Source organism: Diadema antillarum, unplaced genomic scaffold, assembly GCF_040938485.1.
Source record: "Diadema antillarum isolate AM-2024a unplaced genomic scaffold, OU_Dant_1.0 scf00000191, whole genome shotgun sequence".
Lineage (NCBI taxonomy): Eukaryota > Metazoa > Echinodermata > Echinoidea > Diadematoida > Diadematidae > Diadema > Diadema antillarum.
The window spans coordinates 1,354,292-1,367,531 of record NW_027271080.1 but is presented as its reverse complement, the minus strand read 5'-3'; the positions used below and the strand labels follow the sequence as shown (position 1 = coordinate 1,367,531).

The 13,240-nt window shown below is 39.0% G+C and overlaps 2 protein-coding genes across 2 annotated transcripts in view; both read left to right on the top strand.

Annotated features, from left to right (window-relative positions):
• The first annotated feature begins 1,874 nt into the window (after window positions 1-1,874).
• Window positions 1,875-7,671, top strand: LOC139723444 (uncharacterized). Its single transcript, XM_071634688.1, has 10 exons — window positions 1,875-2,069; window positions 3,259-3,542; window positions 3,967-4,176; window positions 4,948-5,046; window positions 5,264-5,340; window positions 5,666-5,847; window positions 6,440-6,550; window positions 6,659-6,811; window positions 6,941-7,124; window positions 7,373-7,671. Exons 1-10 carry the CDS (start codon window positions 1,875-1,877, stop codon window positions 7,657-7,659), a joined length of 1,782 nt encoding a protein of 593 aa, XP_071490789.1. The 3' UTR covers window positions 7,660-7,671.
• Window positions 7,672-10,841: 3,170 nt separating this feature from the next.
• Window positions 10,842-13,240, top strand: part of LOC139723460 (NPC intracellular cholesterol transporter 1-like) — a 40,178-nt gene continuing 37,779 nt past the window's right edge. The window contains exon 1 of the mRNA XM_071634706.1: window positions 10,842-11,071. Coding sequence (XP_071490807.1) covers window positions 10,973-11,071 — 99 coding nt within the window. The 5' untranslated portion in view covers window positions 10,842-10,972. The remainder of the gene's footprint in view (window positions 11,072-13,240) is intronic.

Here is a 13,240-nt window from a genome sequence, read left to right as displayed (position 1 = left end):
CAGACGAGGTGTGGCAGCGTCTGGTTTTAAATGTTGTAAGCTACAAAATGTCCAACCTCTTTGTGCAGTGGCAGTATAGTGACTGCGATCGGTGGTCGGTAACAACAGCATAAATGCACACGGCGCTAGCGTACAGCGTCCGCTCCCCGGCCAGGCGGGTGGCGTCCACAGAACTCTGTGGTGGCGTCCCGTCCCCCCGGCGATAGGCCGATGATTCGGGACCGAAGTTTACCCAGCTAGCTAGCTAGGCATTACGAGTGCAGTCAACGAGTAGTGCCAACGTTTGGTAAAAACAAAATCGAAAACAAGAAAGAGTCACATGAGAACGTTTTACGAAAAAGTGGGCGAGGCATAACTAACCAAATATGGTTATAGGTCGTGACATCATAAAATATTTACTTAGCCAATTTTAAATTACAAGATAGAATGAGTGATTATTTTATTTTGGCTTTAAATGATACATAATATAGCTTAATATAAGTTTTTTAAAATAATTTTTATAGCTTTTTAATTATATATTTATTTTTATTTTGAAAAGATTTTGCTATACATTGCCAATTTTTTATATAGATCAGTAAGACTATGGGAGATCTTATTACCGGTAATGTGGGGTTTGTCATCTCCCCTATCATGCGATCAACCATCCCAGTTATCAATGTATCACGTACGTTAAGCGCGCATACGGTACGTGTTCCCTTTGTGTACGCTGCCATTTCCTTGCCGCTGTGCACACTGTGGACGTTGAGGTCGCACTCCATTCAAATCACAAAATCGCCGAGAATGTTTACAAATGCACATGACGTCAACGAAATCGCGGGAATTTTGAAATTTGTATAAAATTTAATACAAGACTTCACATGAAAATCAGTAGTTATGGTATCTGACATTGATATGAGAAAGTATTACTTCACATAATGCCCACGTACCGACGCGACCTGCGCCGTCTCCCGGTACTCGCGATCGGACGGGGCACAGGCACTTACATTTCCACAGTAATTATATAACAAAAATCCACATTTTTCATTATCAAATTTCATACATTTCGTAATTTTTCTGTACTTGTCTATGTGTTTCATGTGATTTTGTGGTGTTTTCATGTCAGACTTGCAGGGATCTTGTATTCGTTAGAGTTTTTTGTGAGAAGTTACAGGGAGTTCATTTGCAGCTACAGTGTATACCGTATGGATAGGGAGGGGCATGACCATCATTTGTTTTGCCTGTCACAGCTGTGCAGGTTCTGTGGCAAGAGGTTAACGAAGGCAGGGGGGAAAAAGGGGGTGGCACATACAGTAGCTAAGTACAAAGAAGTGCTAAATTTGCTGGGCATAGATGTGAGTGATGATGATCAAGACTCACATCCTGGGAATTTTTGCCATGCTTGCTATTCCAATATCAAGGCTGCCGAAATAAAGAAGTGCAAGTGGCAACCTGCTGTGACAGGGTGGCCACGACACAAAAGGACAGGATCAAACTGTACAACCTGTGACATGTTTTCTGAATCACAAAAAAAGGGGCGGCCAAAGAAGGTGAAATATGGGGGAAGGCCGAAAAATCCTGGACAAAGTGTGTCATCCTTCTTTGACAGTTTGACAGAGAGTGGTAGAAAGGCTTCAAAATGTACGAGAGAGGGCTTTGTGGTGCAACCCTCCGACTCATTCCTTGTGTGCACCATTTGTAACTGTTTTGTCGCTAGTCCTGTACAAACGCCATGTCAGCATCTCTTTTGTGTTGACTGCGCTCGTTCTTTGTTTGCCAAAGTAAATTCACAGTGCCCAACATGCAATTTGAAGATCCACTACACTCAAATCACATCAGCACCAACATACATACCATCCATCCTCAACAACGTAACAGTGACATGCACAACATGCAAAATGACAACTCACCATGCAAATATGAACACCCACATCTGTACCCATGCATCACTCACTGACCACACCTACTCAAAACAAAAGACTCACACTTGCCTCACCCCAGACGAAGAGGAAAAAATCGGGAGCGATATCTTAAAAAGGAAATTTGCAGAGTCAGCCGATGGTAGGACAGCCGTCTTTAAGAGGCCTGGAAAGGTACAGTATATTTACAACCTCTGATACAGTGTTTTTATCCAGTAGGCCAACAAATAAAATGTGTATACATGCGTATCTATATAATCATGGGTAAAGGTCATATTTCTATTCCTATACAGTAATACATACATGTACAAACATTCTTATGACAAAAAGGAGCTTGTGCAATATACTTGCACCATAGGTGCTATTACGTATGAAAAAAATTATTATAGGCCTATATGTATATATATATATATATATATATATATATCATATATATATATATATATATATATATATGTATTATAGGGCCTATATACATCTATACAGGCATATATCTGAAGCAAGAAAATAATACACAACTTGGTATAAAGTCCTAAATAGTGGAGACATTGTATTCTACAGATGCAAAATATAACAACAATTTCAAGAGACATAGTTTCTTCTACCTTCCTTTTATTCCATACGTCTAGGCTCTAGTCAGGTCTTCATAACAATACCCTAGATACATTATGAGTGCCGGTAGTACATTAGTGCGTACATTTTCTATTTCAATACACTAGGAGTATTTACAAACTGTATGATCTTGTAGTGGTGAAGTTTACATCAAGGCATACTTTCAAAAAGGTTACCGGTATGTCCCTCTCATCCCCAATGATTACCAAGATGCAACAATACGGGAACACAATAACCTCCATAAAATGCTGTGTCCAGTTCTCAAAACAGAACTCTTTTATGTTGACCCTATATACTGTATACCACGGTACTGTATGCTGCTATTCACATTTCCCTAGACATAGAAGATTTTTAAAAACACACATAAAATGGGATAAAATCAAGGAATGTTAGAAGAAACCCAAAATAGCATATGAAACATCTTTTCTTCATTTCTTTAGTTTGGTTTTTAATTGGCTTGAGATCAGCCATTCATAGAATTTTCATAGGAAATCCAAGGGAAACCTCCTTTAACCTATCGCTACAAACACTATCCTTTGGAGGGGAGGGGGGGGGGGGAAGAGCTGCATGCTTCTTTTCAATGTTAAATCATTGCTTTCTGTAAGTTTGAAAATACAAAATTATTACGCCATTATTGCCTGAATCACCTGCTCCTAAGGCTTATGTAGGCTGAACCTAAACAATATTTAAATATATATACATGTATACACACATAAATACATTTTTTTCTCTCTCTCTGTTATGACACCAGCCCTTTATCACTACCAAGACTCTGAACCCGAAAACTCCAAGCGAAGAGTGTGCCACATCAACCCTACGGAAGCGCTCCCTTCAGATCGCTGGCTTCAGAGAAAGGGTGTCGTGCTGTTCGTCAACTCGTCAGCAGCTTGATGAACTTAAACATCTCCGTTCCGACGCAGAGGTGACAGACTTGCTGCAAAGTGGAGGAGCATTGCTGAAGATCCCTACCACCGACCTCGTGGAGCTGAAAAGTTTCTTCAACCTGAGTTGGACAAGGCTCCGAAAGCTGAAAAAGTGAGTGAAATTCATGACAGAAAAGGAGGAAAGGACACCTTTAGTTTATACTTGTATATCTGACATAAATATAAATATAAGACCAAGGTGACATCTTACTCAATTTTCCACTTTCTTGGGACAACCAGAGTGTATTTTTTTGTTTGTTTGTTTGATTTTTTAATATATTATCATGTTGAACACACAAACTAAACATACTGAATGTCAATCAATCTGATCATGTGATTTCTAATCATTGTAACTTTAGTACAAGGAGTATGGCTTAATTGCTGCAGTTTATTAGATTGCACTTCAATAGATAAACATGCGATATGATATCTGATATATCTGAATAGAGGAAGTGTAAATATTGATTGTCATTGAAAAAAATGTTTTTCGTATGTTAACCATTTGCATATTATCATGCTTTTTTATTTTTGCTTAGATGGCTTTATGAGAGAAAGATTTCTACTGCCAATGAGCAAGATGTGAGAGAGGCTCACAAACACATCATTCAAGACAATCTCGTGGGTGCTTGGCAACTATTGCACTTCTACACTGAAGAGGGACATGCCCAGGAAATCCGGAGAGCTCCAATCGTCACTGTAAAGAGCATCAAAGACAAAGTCTTCTCTATCTTGGATGAATACAACGAGTAAGTTCTCATTGATTCATGACATTACTTGGTATTTTCCACATTCAATTGTCTTCATACAAAATAATGCACTCCTTTATAGATTACCAGGTACTCTATCTTGAAGAAAGAACCACAAAACAACAGAAATGATAAATATGGAAGTAAATAACCCCCCCCCCCAAAAAAAAAAAATACTTTACTTTTACTTTTCCAGAACTATGGTGTAGGACAGGGCTAGATCGTCGGTCATGGTTGGGTTATCCTCTGCTGCTGTAGATCCTTCATGTAGATGAATCCGACTTCAGAGCACTGTAACCAATGACGGCCATACCGGGGGGGGGGGGGGCTTCCAATGAAAAACAAAAGCACTTTCAATGGCTTATGCAATAAGACAAATACCACATTCTTTCAGTGCTCATAAATTTTACAAGACATTCACAAAACATTCTGAGGCCACATCGTTTGGAAGAAAATTTCACACATTAGCCACTATGTACTTCCTCACATCCAATTTAGACGATATGATAATAAAATACAGTCAACCTTGCTTACATCAACTTCACATAAGTTGAATAATCACTGAAGTTGAAGTCTTTTTCTCTTTATATTCTATTGATTTCAGTCCATCATAATTTTCAATTTTTCTCTATGTCCAAATATTTTTTTTTTCAGTCCATATAGATTTGACATTAAAAATGTAGGCATTGTTGACTGTAAAATACAATGACATTTATTAATTATATTACATTTAGTCATCCTTAAGCTGTATTGATGTTATCTAACCAACAGATTGAACCAGCTCACCTGGCATGATGGTGCCATCCCCACAAGCGAAGTATGGCTAAAACTTGGCGGGGACAAGGGAGCAGACACATTCAAGATGATGGTGTTGCCTGAGCAGCCTATTAGATGAATTTGCATGTTTAGTTTCAATAGATAATCATAGAATGTTGTCACAATGTAATTGCATCATCCATCAACAATTTGATTATAACTGTGACCTTACTAGCAGTAAAATAATACAGTTAACTGTACAATATCATTGTTTATGATTTTAACATGATTTTCCCCTCCATTCTTTATTTATCTATTTCTACTCGTGTAGAGGCAAGCAGATCCGGCTCTTTATGTTCGGTGACTACGAGTTTCTCACAAAGATCTATGGGCTCACTGGACCAAATGGTATGTGTGACAAGGTGCAAATTAATGGACAAATAATTAGCCTTTGGGATAGGTGAATTCTCGAAGACAGATTTTTTTCTTTTCTTTTTTTTACTTGTAGTTCAAACAAGGCAAAGAGCTTCCACATTAATTAATCACACTGATTAAAAGAAAAATACTTGATCAACATTATATTTGCTTTTTATCATTCATTATGTGTCTACTTAAATCAACCTTAATACATCCCTGTATGTATGAATGAGTGTAATGAAGATATTGCTTTTAACTGTTTACTGGGCAAATTTAACCACTCATTTCTCATTGCTTCTTGTGATGTTTGTTCTAGGCCGCCACTGTTGTTTATATTGCAAGACAACAAAGAAGGACATGGCAGTGCCTGAGAAGGTCCATGAAGAGCGCACTCTGGCAACTATGAAGGAGTCCCTAGAAAAGTTCCGTGAGAAAGCAGTCGCCAAGGAGTGCTACAATGTCATTCGCCCCCCTGTGTTCAACATCCCTTTGGATCAGGTAACTTCATGTTACTCAATCAGAGCCAAATCATTTATGATATTATGTCTGTACATGAATTTATCTTTGGCCTTCAAATTCTGACAAGGAATTGCATATTGCATCTATTATTGATACCGGGGTAATTAATGCATTTGTGTGATATAGAACACTGAAACCCAGACAAGCTAGATGAGCTACATCCTTCATCAGCAGGCATCAGCAGGCAGGATGAAGCTTTACCTTCAACACATCTTGTGAATCAACTGCATGAACCAACTGATCCTGGGTGGACAGATCAAATTGCTTCTGCTCAGTCACTACCATGTGCAGCTTGTCAATGTGATCAAAACCTGTATTAAAGCAAAAATAATGCAAAGAAACAAAGGATAACTTCGAAGGGAAAGAAATCAAGAAATTACTATAATACATGTAATCATATCTTTCATTCAACATGTCAAACACCTAACAATTCATTGATGTACACTTGTTTGCAACATGTGATTTTCTTCCATGAGGAAATAAATGCAGATGCAGTTAACCCTTTTGCAATACTCATGATCCTATGAGTAGTGTATTATCACTATCACTATATGCATTCTTCAATCCATAGGTGTGCCCACCCGGTCTTCATCTGTCCTTGGGCATCTTTCTCAAACTCTATGTTGCATTTGAGAGAGAATGTCATGCCCTTGACATGGCAATGGCAGGCAAACTTCGCCCACTTATTTAAAAAAAAAAATACTTATTTGAAACACAAGACATCAGCTTTTCCACAATGTTGCAACAAACTTAATGAATGAAATTCTGTATTTTCTCTTTGTGCTTTCAGGAAACTGCTCTGTCAAAGACAAGGGCCAACTTTCCGATTGAGAGTGGACCAGTTGTATGTGGTGTGGAGAAGGTATTACAAGATCTGAGTGTCCACCGTCAGGCGTACCATGGGAAAAGCTTTGTTGGCAACCACATCCACAAATGTTTGAAGGTAGATTAACATCGCAATATACATCTGTGTTCTCCCACTCTTTATGCAAGAGCTTGAACGCAGCTTTGAATGCTTAGTGTCCTAGTACTGTATTCTCATACCATTTTCTTGATTGTTCTGTTTCCAAAGCCCACCAATATCGACCGCCTGACTGGCCAGGTAGAGGAGACGGTGAGGTCCCTGTGTCCAGCACTCCATGATGAATCCAAGGCTGTTGCGGTGAAGTACAATGCCATTTTGAAGTTGTATGGCAGGTGCCACAGTGCCATGAATGCCGGGTATTTCCTGCCTGATCATGAGATTGATGAATTAGGTGAGAAAAGTATTATATATTTGTGAATATAATTTGGTGCAATCTTAAACATACAGTATATAAATAGTGCACATTTTTCATGTTAAACATTCTGACATTATTTATCATGTCTTACACCTGAAATTCAAGTCCCCTGTTTCATAAAAGCTAACAGCAAACTTGACATTTTTTTTTTGGCCCCCCAAATAGTTTTCATATCACTTGTACTCTATAAGAATTTCTTTCATGTTTTCTTTTTCTTCATACAGAGGACAACATAAAAGGCTTCTTCACCTGCTTCCGAACCGACTTCCATGGGGAAAGCACCACTCCCAAACTGCATATCATGGAAATGCATGTTGTACCCTGGCTCAGGAGATGGCATGCCGGTCTAGGCGTCATGGGAGAGCAGGGAGGTGAATCCGTCCACGTCCAGCTGAACACCATAATGCGGGACCTGCGTGGATTCACCAATGACCTGACCATCCTTGAGCATGCTGTGAAAGCTCAGTGGATACAGAGCAGCCCTCATATGTATGCAAAACATGCAAAGTAAATGAGAAGAATGATCACAGAATGCTGACAGTGTACATGGGAAAATGACTAATGAAGTTTTGAGCAAGTCCAAATGTACGGATAGATTTTCCATTCAGCCCATTTTCCAAGGGACTGTATGTAAGGTGTGATTGGTGTCCCGAGTATTAACCATTTTCTTTGTGTGTGTGTCTTTTTTTTGAGTGTGTGTCTAAGTGTGTGTTTTGTTTTTGTATTCCTGAAGATAGCTGGCATATTTTCCTCTTTTTTTTTGGGGGGGGGGGGGTCAGATTGTGCAGTAATCATTCATATATATATATACTTCCCAAACATAGGGCTTTTTGCAGCTTTGATTATATTTGTGCCTGTCTTTATTGCAGCTTACACTAAACAATATATATTGGCAATCAATTAAGTATACCGAAAAAAAGGTTTCCTCTTTCAATAACACAGCTCTTTATGAAGCAATGGAAACATGCCATACTGGTATGCAATCTTTTTGTGTGCTTATCTTTCCACTCTCCAGTACTGTGAATTTATTATATACAGAAAGACAGAGTTAGAATGACTTGATGAACTTTTGGATTCATCATACATTTGTAAATGAACCACTGGGAGCTACATGTACTCACAAAGATGTATAACTGCATGCACATTAAGTTCTTATAGACCATAATTTTTACTTCACTGATCTTCATGCTTGCAAAAAAATGATTTTGAGCATTTTAGCAATGAAACGACTGTGATCAGTAATTAAGTATTCGACCTTAGGGTATATGTTCTATTTGAATGCTGCAATCCACAAGTATAGTGGCAGGTGAGGGTAAAACCTTTGCCCATTTTGATGTACACACATTGTTGTGCTAACGACAAACTAGCATGCTATGTAATGTATGCCTATAAGACAGCCTTATTGTTGAATGTATCGATGAAAACATGTCTAATTGAATACCACGCATCATCCATGAGATAATTGGAATCATCCCCTTTAGTCTAGATTGTTATATGTGTTCCACGAAGCATAATTTCATTACATGCTTGCAGAAGCTACTGGGTTTGAGGCCTCAATATAGTGTTATGGGCCGTGTTATGTTGGCTCTGCCCATCAGGCTCATAAATTGTACGCATTCATGGATTTCTTGGCCCCGAAGGCATGGTGGTGTTAATGTGGTCACTGGTCATGGAAACAAATAAGTGACTGAAATAAGTAGATAAGAAAAAAAATATTGTACATGTATCATATTAGTATAGTAGGCATGCGGAGAATGTCTGTTACACTACACGGTGCACTAGTAGAACCGTCTACTGAGAAGTAACCACCGGGCGTCTTTCACACAGTTAGACTGTGAGTCTGTGGGATTGAGCTTTGTATTCAGTCTGGTTGCAGTTAACCGAGAGGATGTGATCACCATGATTACAGCATGTCATGCGTATCATTAGTAGTACGTAGTACACATGATAAATTAAAAGTCCGGTAATGCTGTGACTGTGAGTGTGATGTTATGAGGCATTGTCTATGTTTTATCATCACAATTAAGAATGTGTCAGTCATGAGTCATTTCATTCTTTCATCATTCATGATCACAATAACAAGATTCTGGTGATCGACCGACTGGAAGTTGGTTTCTGCTCTGGTTGTTTCATCTGTGATTCTAGCTTCTGATTTGTTTTCCAAGAAGGTGGAAAGAGAATGGATGAGAGGGACAAATTTATGGACATCGTATGACTTATTTATCAAATAAGACGTAGATAAATAAGACATACGATGTCATGTAATGTGGTAATTGTATTGAAAAGACTACGAGATGAGATGAGAGAGAGGGAGAGAGGGAGAGATACGTGGACCAGCAGAAACTGAGAAAGAGAGAAAATGTCAATTCAATCTTTTTTTCTTTTTTTTTTGTACAAGCTATAGTATTACGTTGTATTAATATTAGGGGCTCCATCTCATAAAACCTACACCAAAGTATTACTTAGTATCGAATAGTAGTAACTTGTTATTGTTATTATGCAATAAGTTTGGCTTGGCAAAACCCACACGTCCACACGACACACACACAAGCGCTCACCCACACACACACACACACACGTTTGATAATAAATTTTCATGGTGTTTTGAGAATGGACACGTTTCGACATCATTGAGAATATTGGGGATATCATAAAACAAGTATAGGGTGTATCTAGGAAAGCAGGAGTGCATTTGCCCATTACGCGCTTGTGCGCGTGCACGAACATTGCGAGGTGGGACTAAAATCGCAGGCCGACAGACCAGGCGATGCGACAGACAGCGACCGCTCAAAAAATTTGTTCAGCGGCTGCCTGATACCAGTTTCTTCAGGTGTCATTTTCGTACCCGCGTTGAATGAAACAAAACAACAGTTTTTGTGATTGTTTGAGGGCCTATACTTCACTTAAATACCAAAATTACACACAAAATCGATACTACAACATTCAAACAACATTCATTTCAACTCACAAGCATATTTGGCTCACATTTTTACGCAAAATTCGAGTTTTCATATCTTACTTTGGTTGCTCCTCACAGTAAGGGAAAAACTCTAACGCACAAGGTTTGATTATGTAGGACGAGGTTATGTCCATATCAATAGCCATCTAATTTTTCAAAGAGAGAAAAAATTACTTCATAAAGTTATTAAAATTAGATTAAAAGTATCAAAATATTCCGTAATTTACAGTAGTATTTTTGTTTTTGTAAGGTCAAGTTCAAGTGGATAGAATTTGGCTAACTTATGTTATTTTTGTGGCATTTCATGATATTTCTTTGCAATACATATTCATCTCATGAATATTCATCAAAAGGTGATATTGAGGAATTTCATTGGCTGTAATTATATTGATTGACATCTGCCTTGATGTGAATGAAATAAGGAAAACATAACCGAACGATTATTCAAATTTTTGTGCGCGCGCGTGCACAAAATGGCTCCGCCCACTAAGAGCTCAGCGTTCACGTACGTGGTATGTAACCATCGACCACATACACACTCCGCGTACTCGGTTTGCTTGACTGACTGCTCTCATGCATGACGACTGTACTAGCCAGTCTCTTTTCGATTACTGCACTGTTATTTCTTCGTCGTGCCAGCCAACGTGTGAAGAGTAGGGTAGGCAATAATCGAACCGGTGTCGTCGATGACTGTTTTATATGTGGTCTTTGATAGTGAGGCTAATGTCCTGAAAAACTACCTGATCATTTGAAGGCATACAAGTCCTAGACATAGGCTTGTACACTAACGTGAGTTGGAAAGTGTGCTCTTGCCCATATCTATCGAACTGTCTCTCTCGATCCGAGAGAGGTATTCCGAGGAGCGATGGCTTCTCAGCGACAGACGTACATGCTGCTTCTTTTGGCGATCGTATGTTTCACCATGAACGCTGCTGCTGACGGCGAAGTCAGTGCAGCGATGAGTGTGAGTATCATTTTTTCCCCCTTTTTTTTTTGTAGTGCAGAACTAGGAATTGTCTAAAATGATAAAAAATGAAAAATTATACGCTGCTTAGGCTTAGTTGTCTAACGTTACACTTTATTAATTATTACTAGAGAGGTCTACACTACACTGAGTTACCCTTCACTACACAGTAGTACACTAGACTACACTGAGTTACCCTTCCTAGCGGGGGTCTTCGGGGATAACTACTACTACAAGCATGGTAAATTTACTTGTACCTTGTTGTACCTTGGTAGTAGTAGTACTACTACCAAGGTACAACAAGGTACAAGTAAATTTACCATGCTGTGTTATGTGTGTGACTGTGACTCCTCTGTGTGATTGTGAGTGTGAGTGTGATGACTAACGTTACACTTGTATTGAGTTGTATGTTCGTATTCCTGAATCCTAATTTCATTTATCAATGTTTATAGTAAATTTAGATACAGCTTACCACTCGGTTACACTAAATTTACAGGTACTAAGTAGACAGAGAGATCCGTCTGATCGGAGGAGTCTTTTTTTTTTGTGATGTTATCGAAGCTAGACACAGCACAGTCTCCGCGGAACATATCCGCAACGAACGACCAGATACAGACCGATCTTTACATTTTATTTGGTCAAGCTTTGAATATACATCACACTGTCATTATGTCAGTGTCTGTCACTAGGCTGTTGAGTGTTGTACTTGTACTTGTAGTGCAATGTCTTGTCATTTTACATATTTTAGGCTTTATTTGAATTCATAGAATGGTCTAGTCTACGGCAGTACGGGTATGACCAAACAAGCGTTGTGTGTCCGGACAGGTTGTGGGACCGGACGCGCATTGTAAGTGCGTGTAGAACTCTAAGTGCGTCTGGAATAAAAATGACGCAGTGAAAGTCTTACAAGATGTTACAAGTTATTTATACACACACATAATGACATATGTTCGATCGAATGTTCGTTTGCGTCGATCGTACGGCGAGAATGTAAACACCGTACACGCTCGCTCCCCATATATTTCCCGAACAAAATCAACGCGTGCACAACTCTCTTTGATACATTGGTACATGGGGTCACTTTGAAGGGGAAAATCCAACGATTTAGCAGGTTAATTCTCACACCATTTTCAGAGTATGTTGTCTAGTACATTGTATATGAGGTGTCTATATCAAGTCTTTGAGGTAAAGGGTGCATATTCTATAATGTAAAATAGGTAAGTTTTCACATGCGAACTTAAGTGTCCGGAAACTCAACCCCCCATCATACATGTCAATCAATGATGTAGAAATAATTAGACAGTCCACACCATCAAGTATTTAAACTGTAGGTTATTGTACATACATTGTATCGTTGCACAGTAGAGTCTAGGTTTTAGACTTTTTTTTTTTCTAGAAACGGTGGTCCAACCGGCATATCTGCGTATAAATTTTACCTGCAGTGGGATAAATTGTAGGACATTGCATTGTTGTACATCGTGTAGAAATAACATCTTCATTGTATAATGATAGCGTGTGTAAAGCGGGGCGCTGCAGAGCTACCAAGTCTCACGCATTCTGCGTGAGAATCAAGCATTGAGGGGCCATCTCACGATCTCACGCATGGCACCCATTTTTCTCACGCATCGGGCGAAGTCTGCAACTTGGGCCTATGATAATGAGCATACACGTGTAGCTCAAAAGATTAAAGTGATAGTTGCAAATAATAAAATAAGTAAAAAATAGTCACTTACAACCCTGTAAGTATGCATCTGATTGCACCATTAAGAGCTAAAAATTGAAAAAGCTCCCTACCTTGGGAGGCCACAGGGGGGAAAAACCCCTCCCACACCCTCGCTCGCGAACACATTCGCATGCCGAGATGCCGAGTCATGAAAATCTCACTCAAAAATTTTTTTTGAACTTGGCATCCCTGGCGCTGTAACCATGGCAGTAACAGCACGTGTTGTGGTCACTGATGGCTAGTGGTGCGGTTAGCTTAGCCTGTACATGGTACTTTACTTAGGGGCAATTCCACGGTAACTAGGACACAGGTGCCAAAAATTCAAAATGATATTTGTTTCAAACACCATACATTTTCAGACAGTACTTGAGTTGAAGTTTTAAGAATCATTATGTTTTTCAATAAAAGCGGCCATTTTGATTTTCAAAATGGCTGCCAAAATATGC

What these genes read in the sequence shown, in the direction of transcription:
- LOC139723444 (XM_071634688.1), top strand. Translation starts at nt 1,875, where the DNA reads ATGACAACTCACCATGCAAATATGAACACCCACATCTGTACCCATGCA. An exon ending in AGGCTCCGAAAGCTGAAAAA is followed by an intron (nt 3,543 to 3,966) that starts GTGAGTGAAATT and finishes ATTTTTGCTTAG; the next exon opens with ATGGCTTTATGAGAGAAAGA. An exon ending in GACACATTCAAGATGATGGT is followed by an intron (nt 5,047 to 5,263) that starts GTTGCCTGAGCA and finishes CTACTCGTGTAG; the next exon opens with AGGCAAGCAGATCCGGCTCT.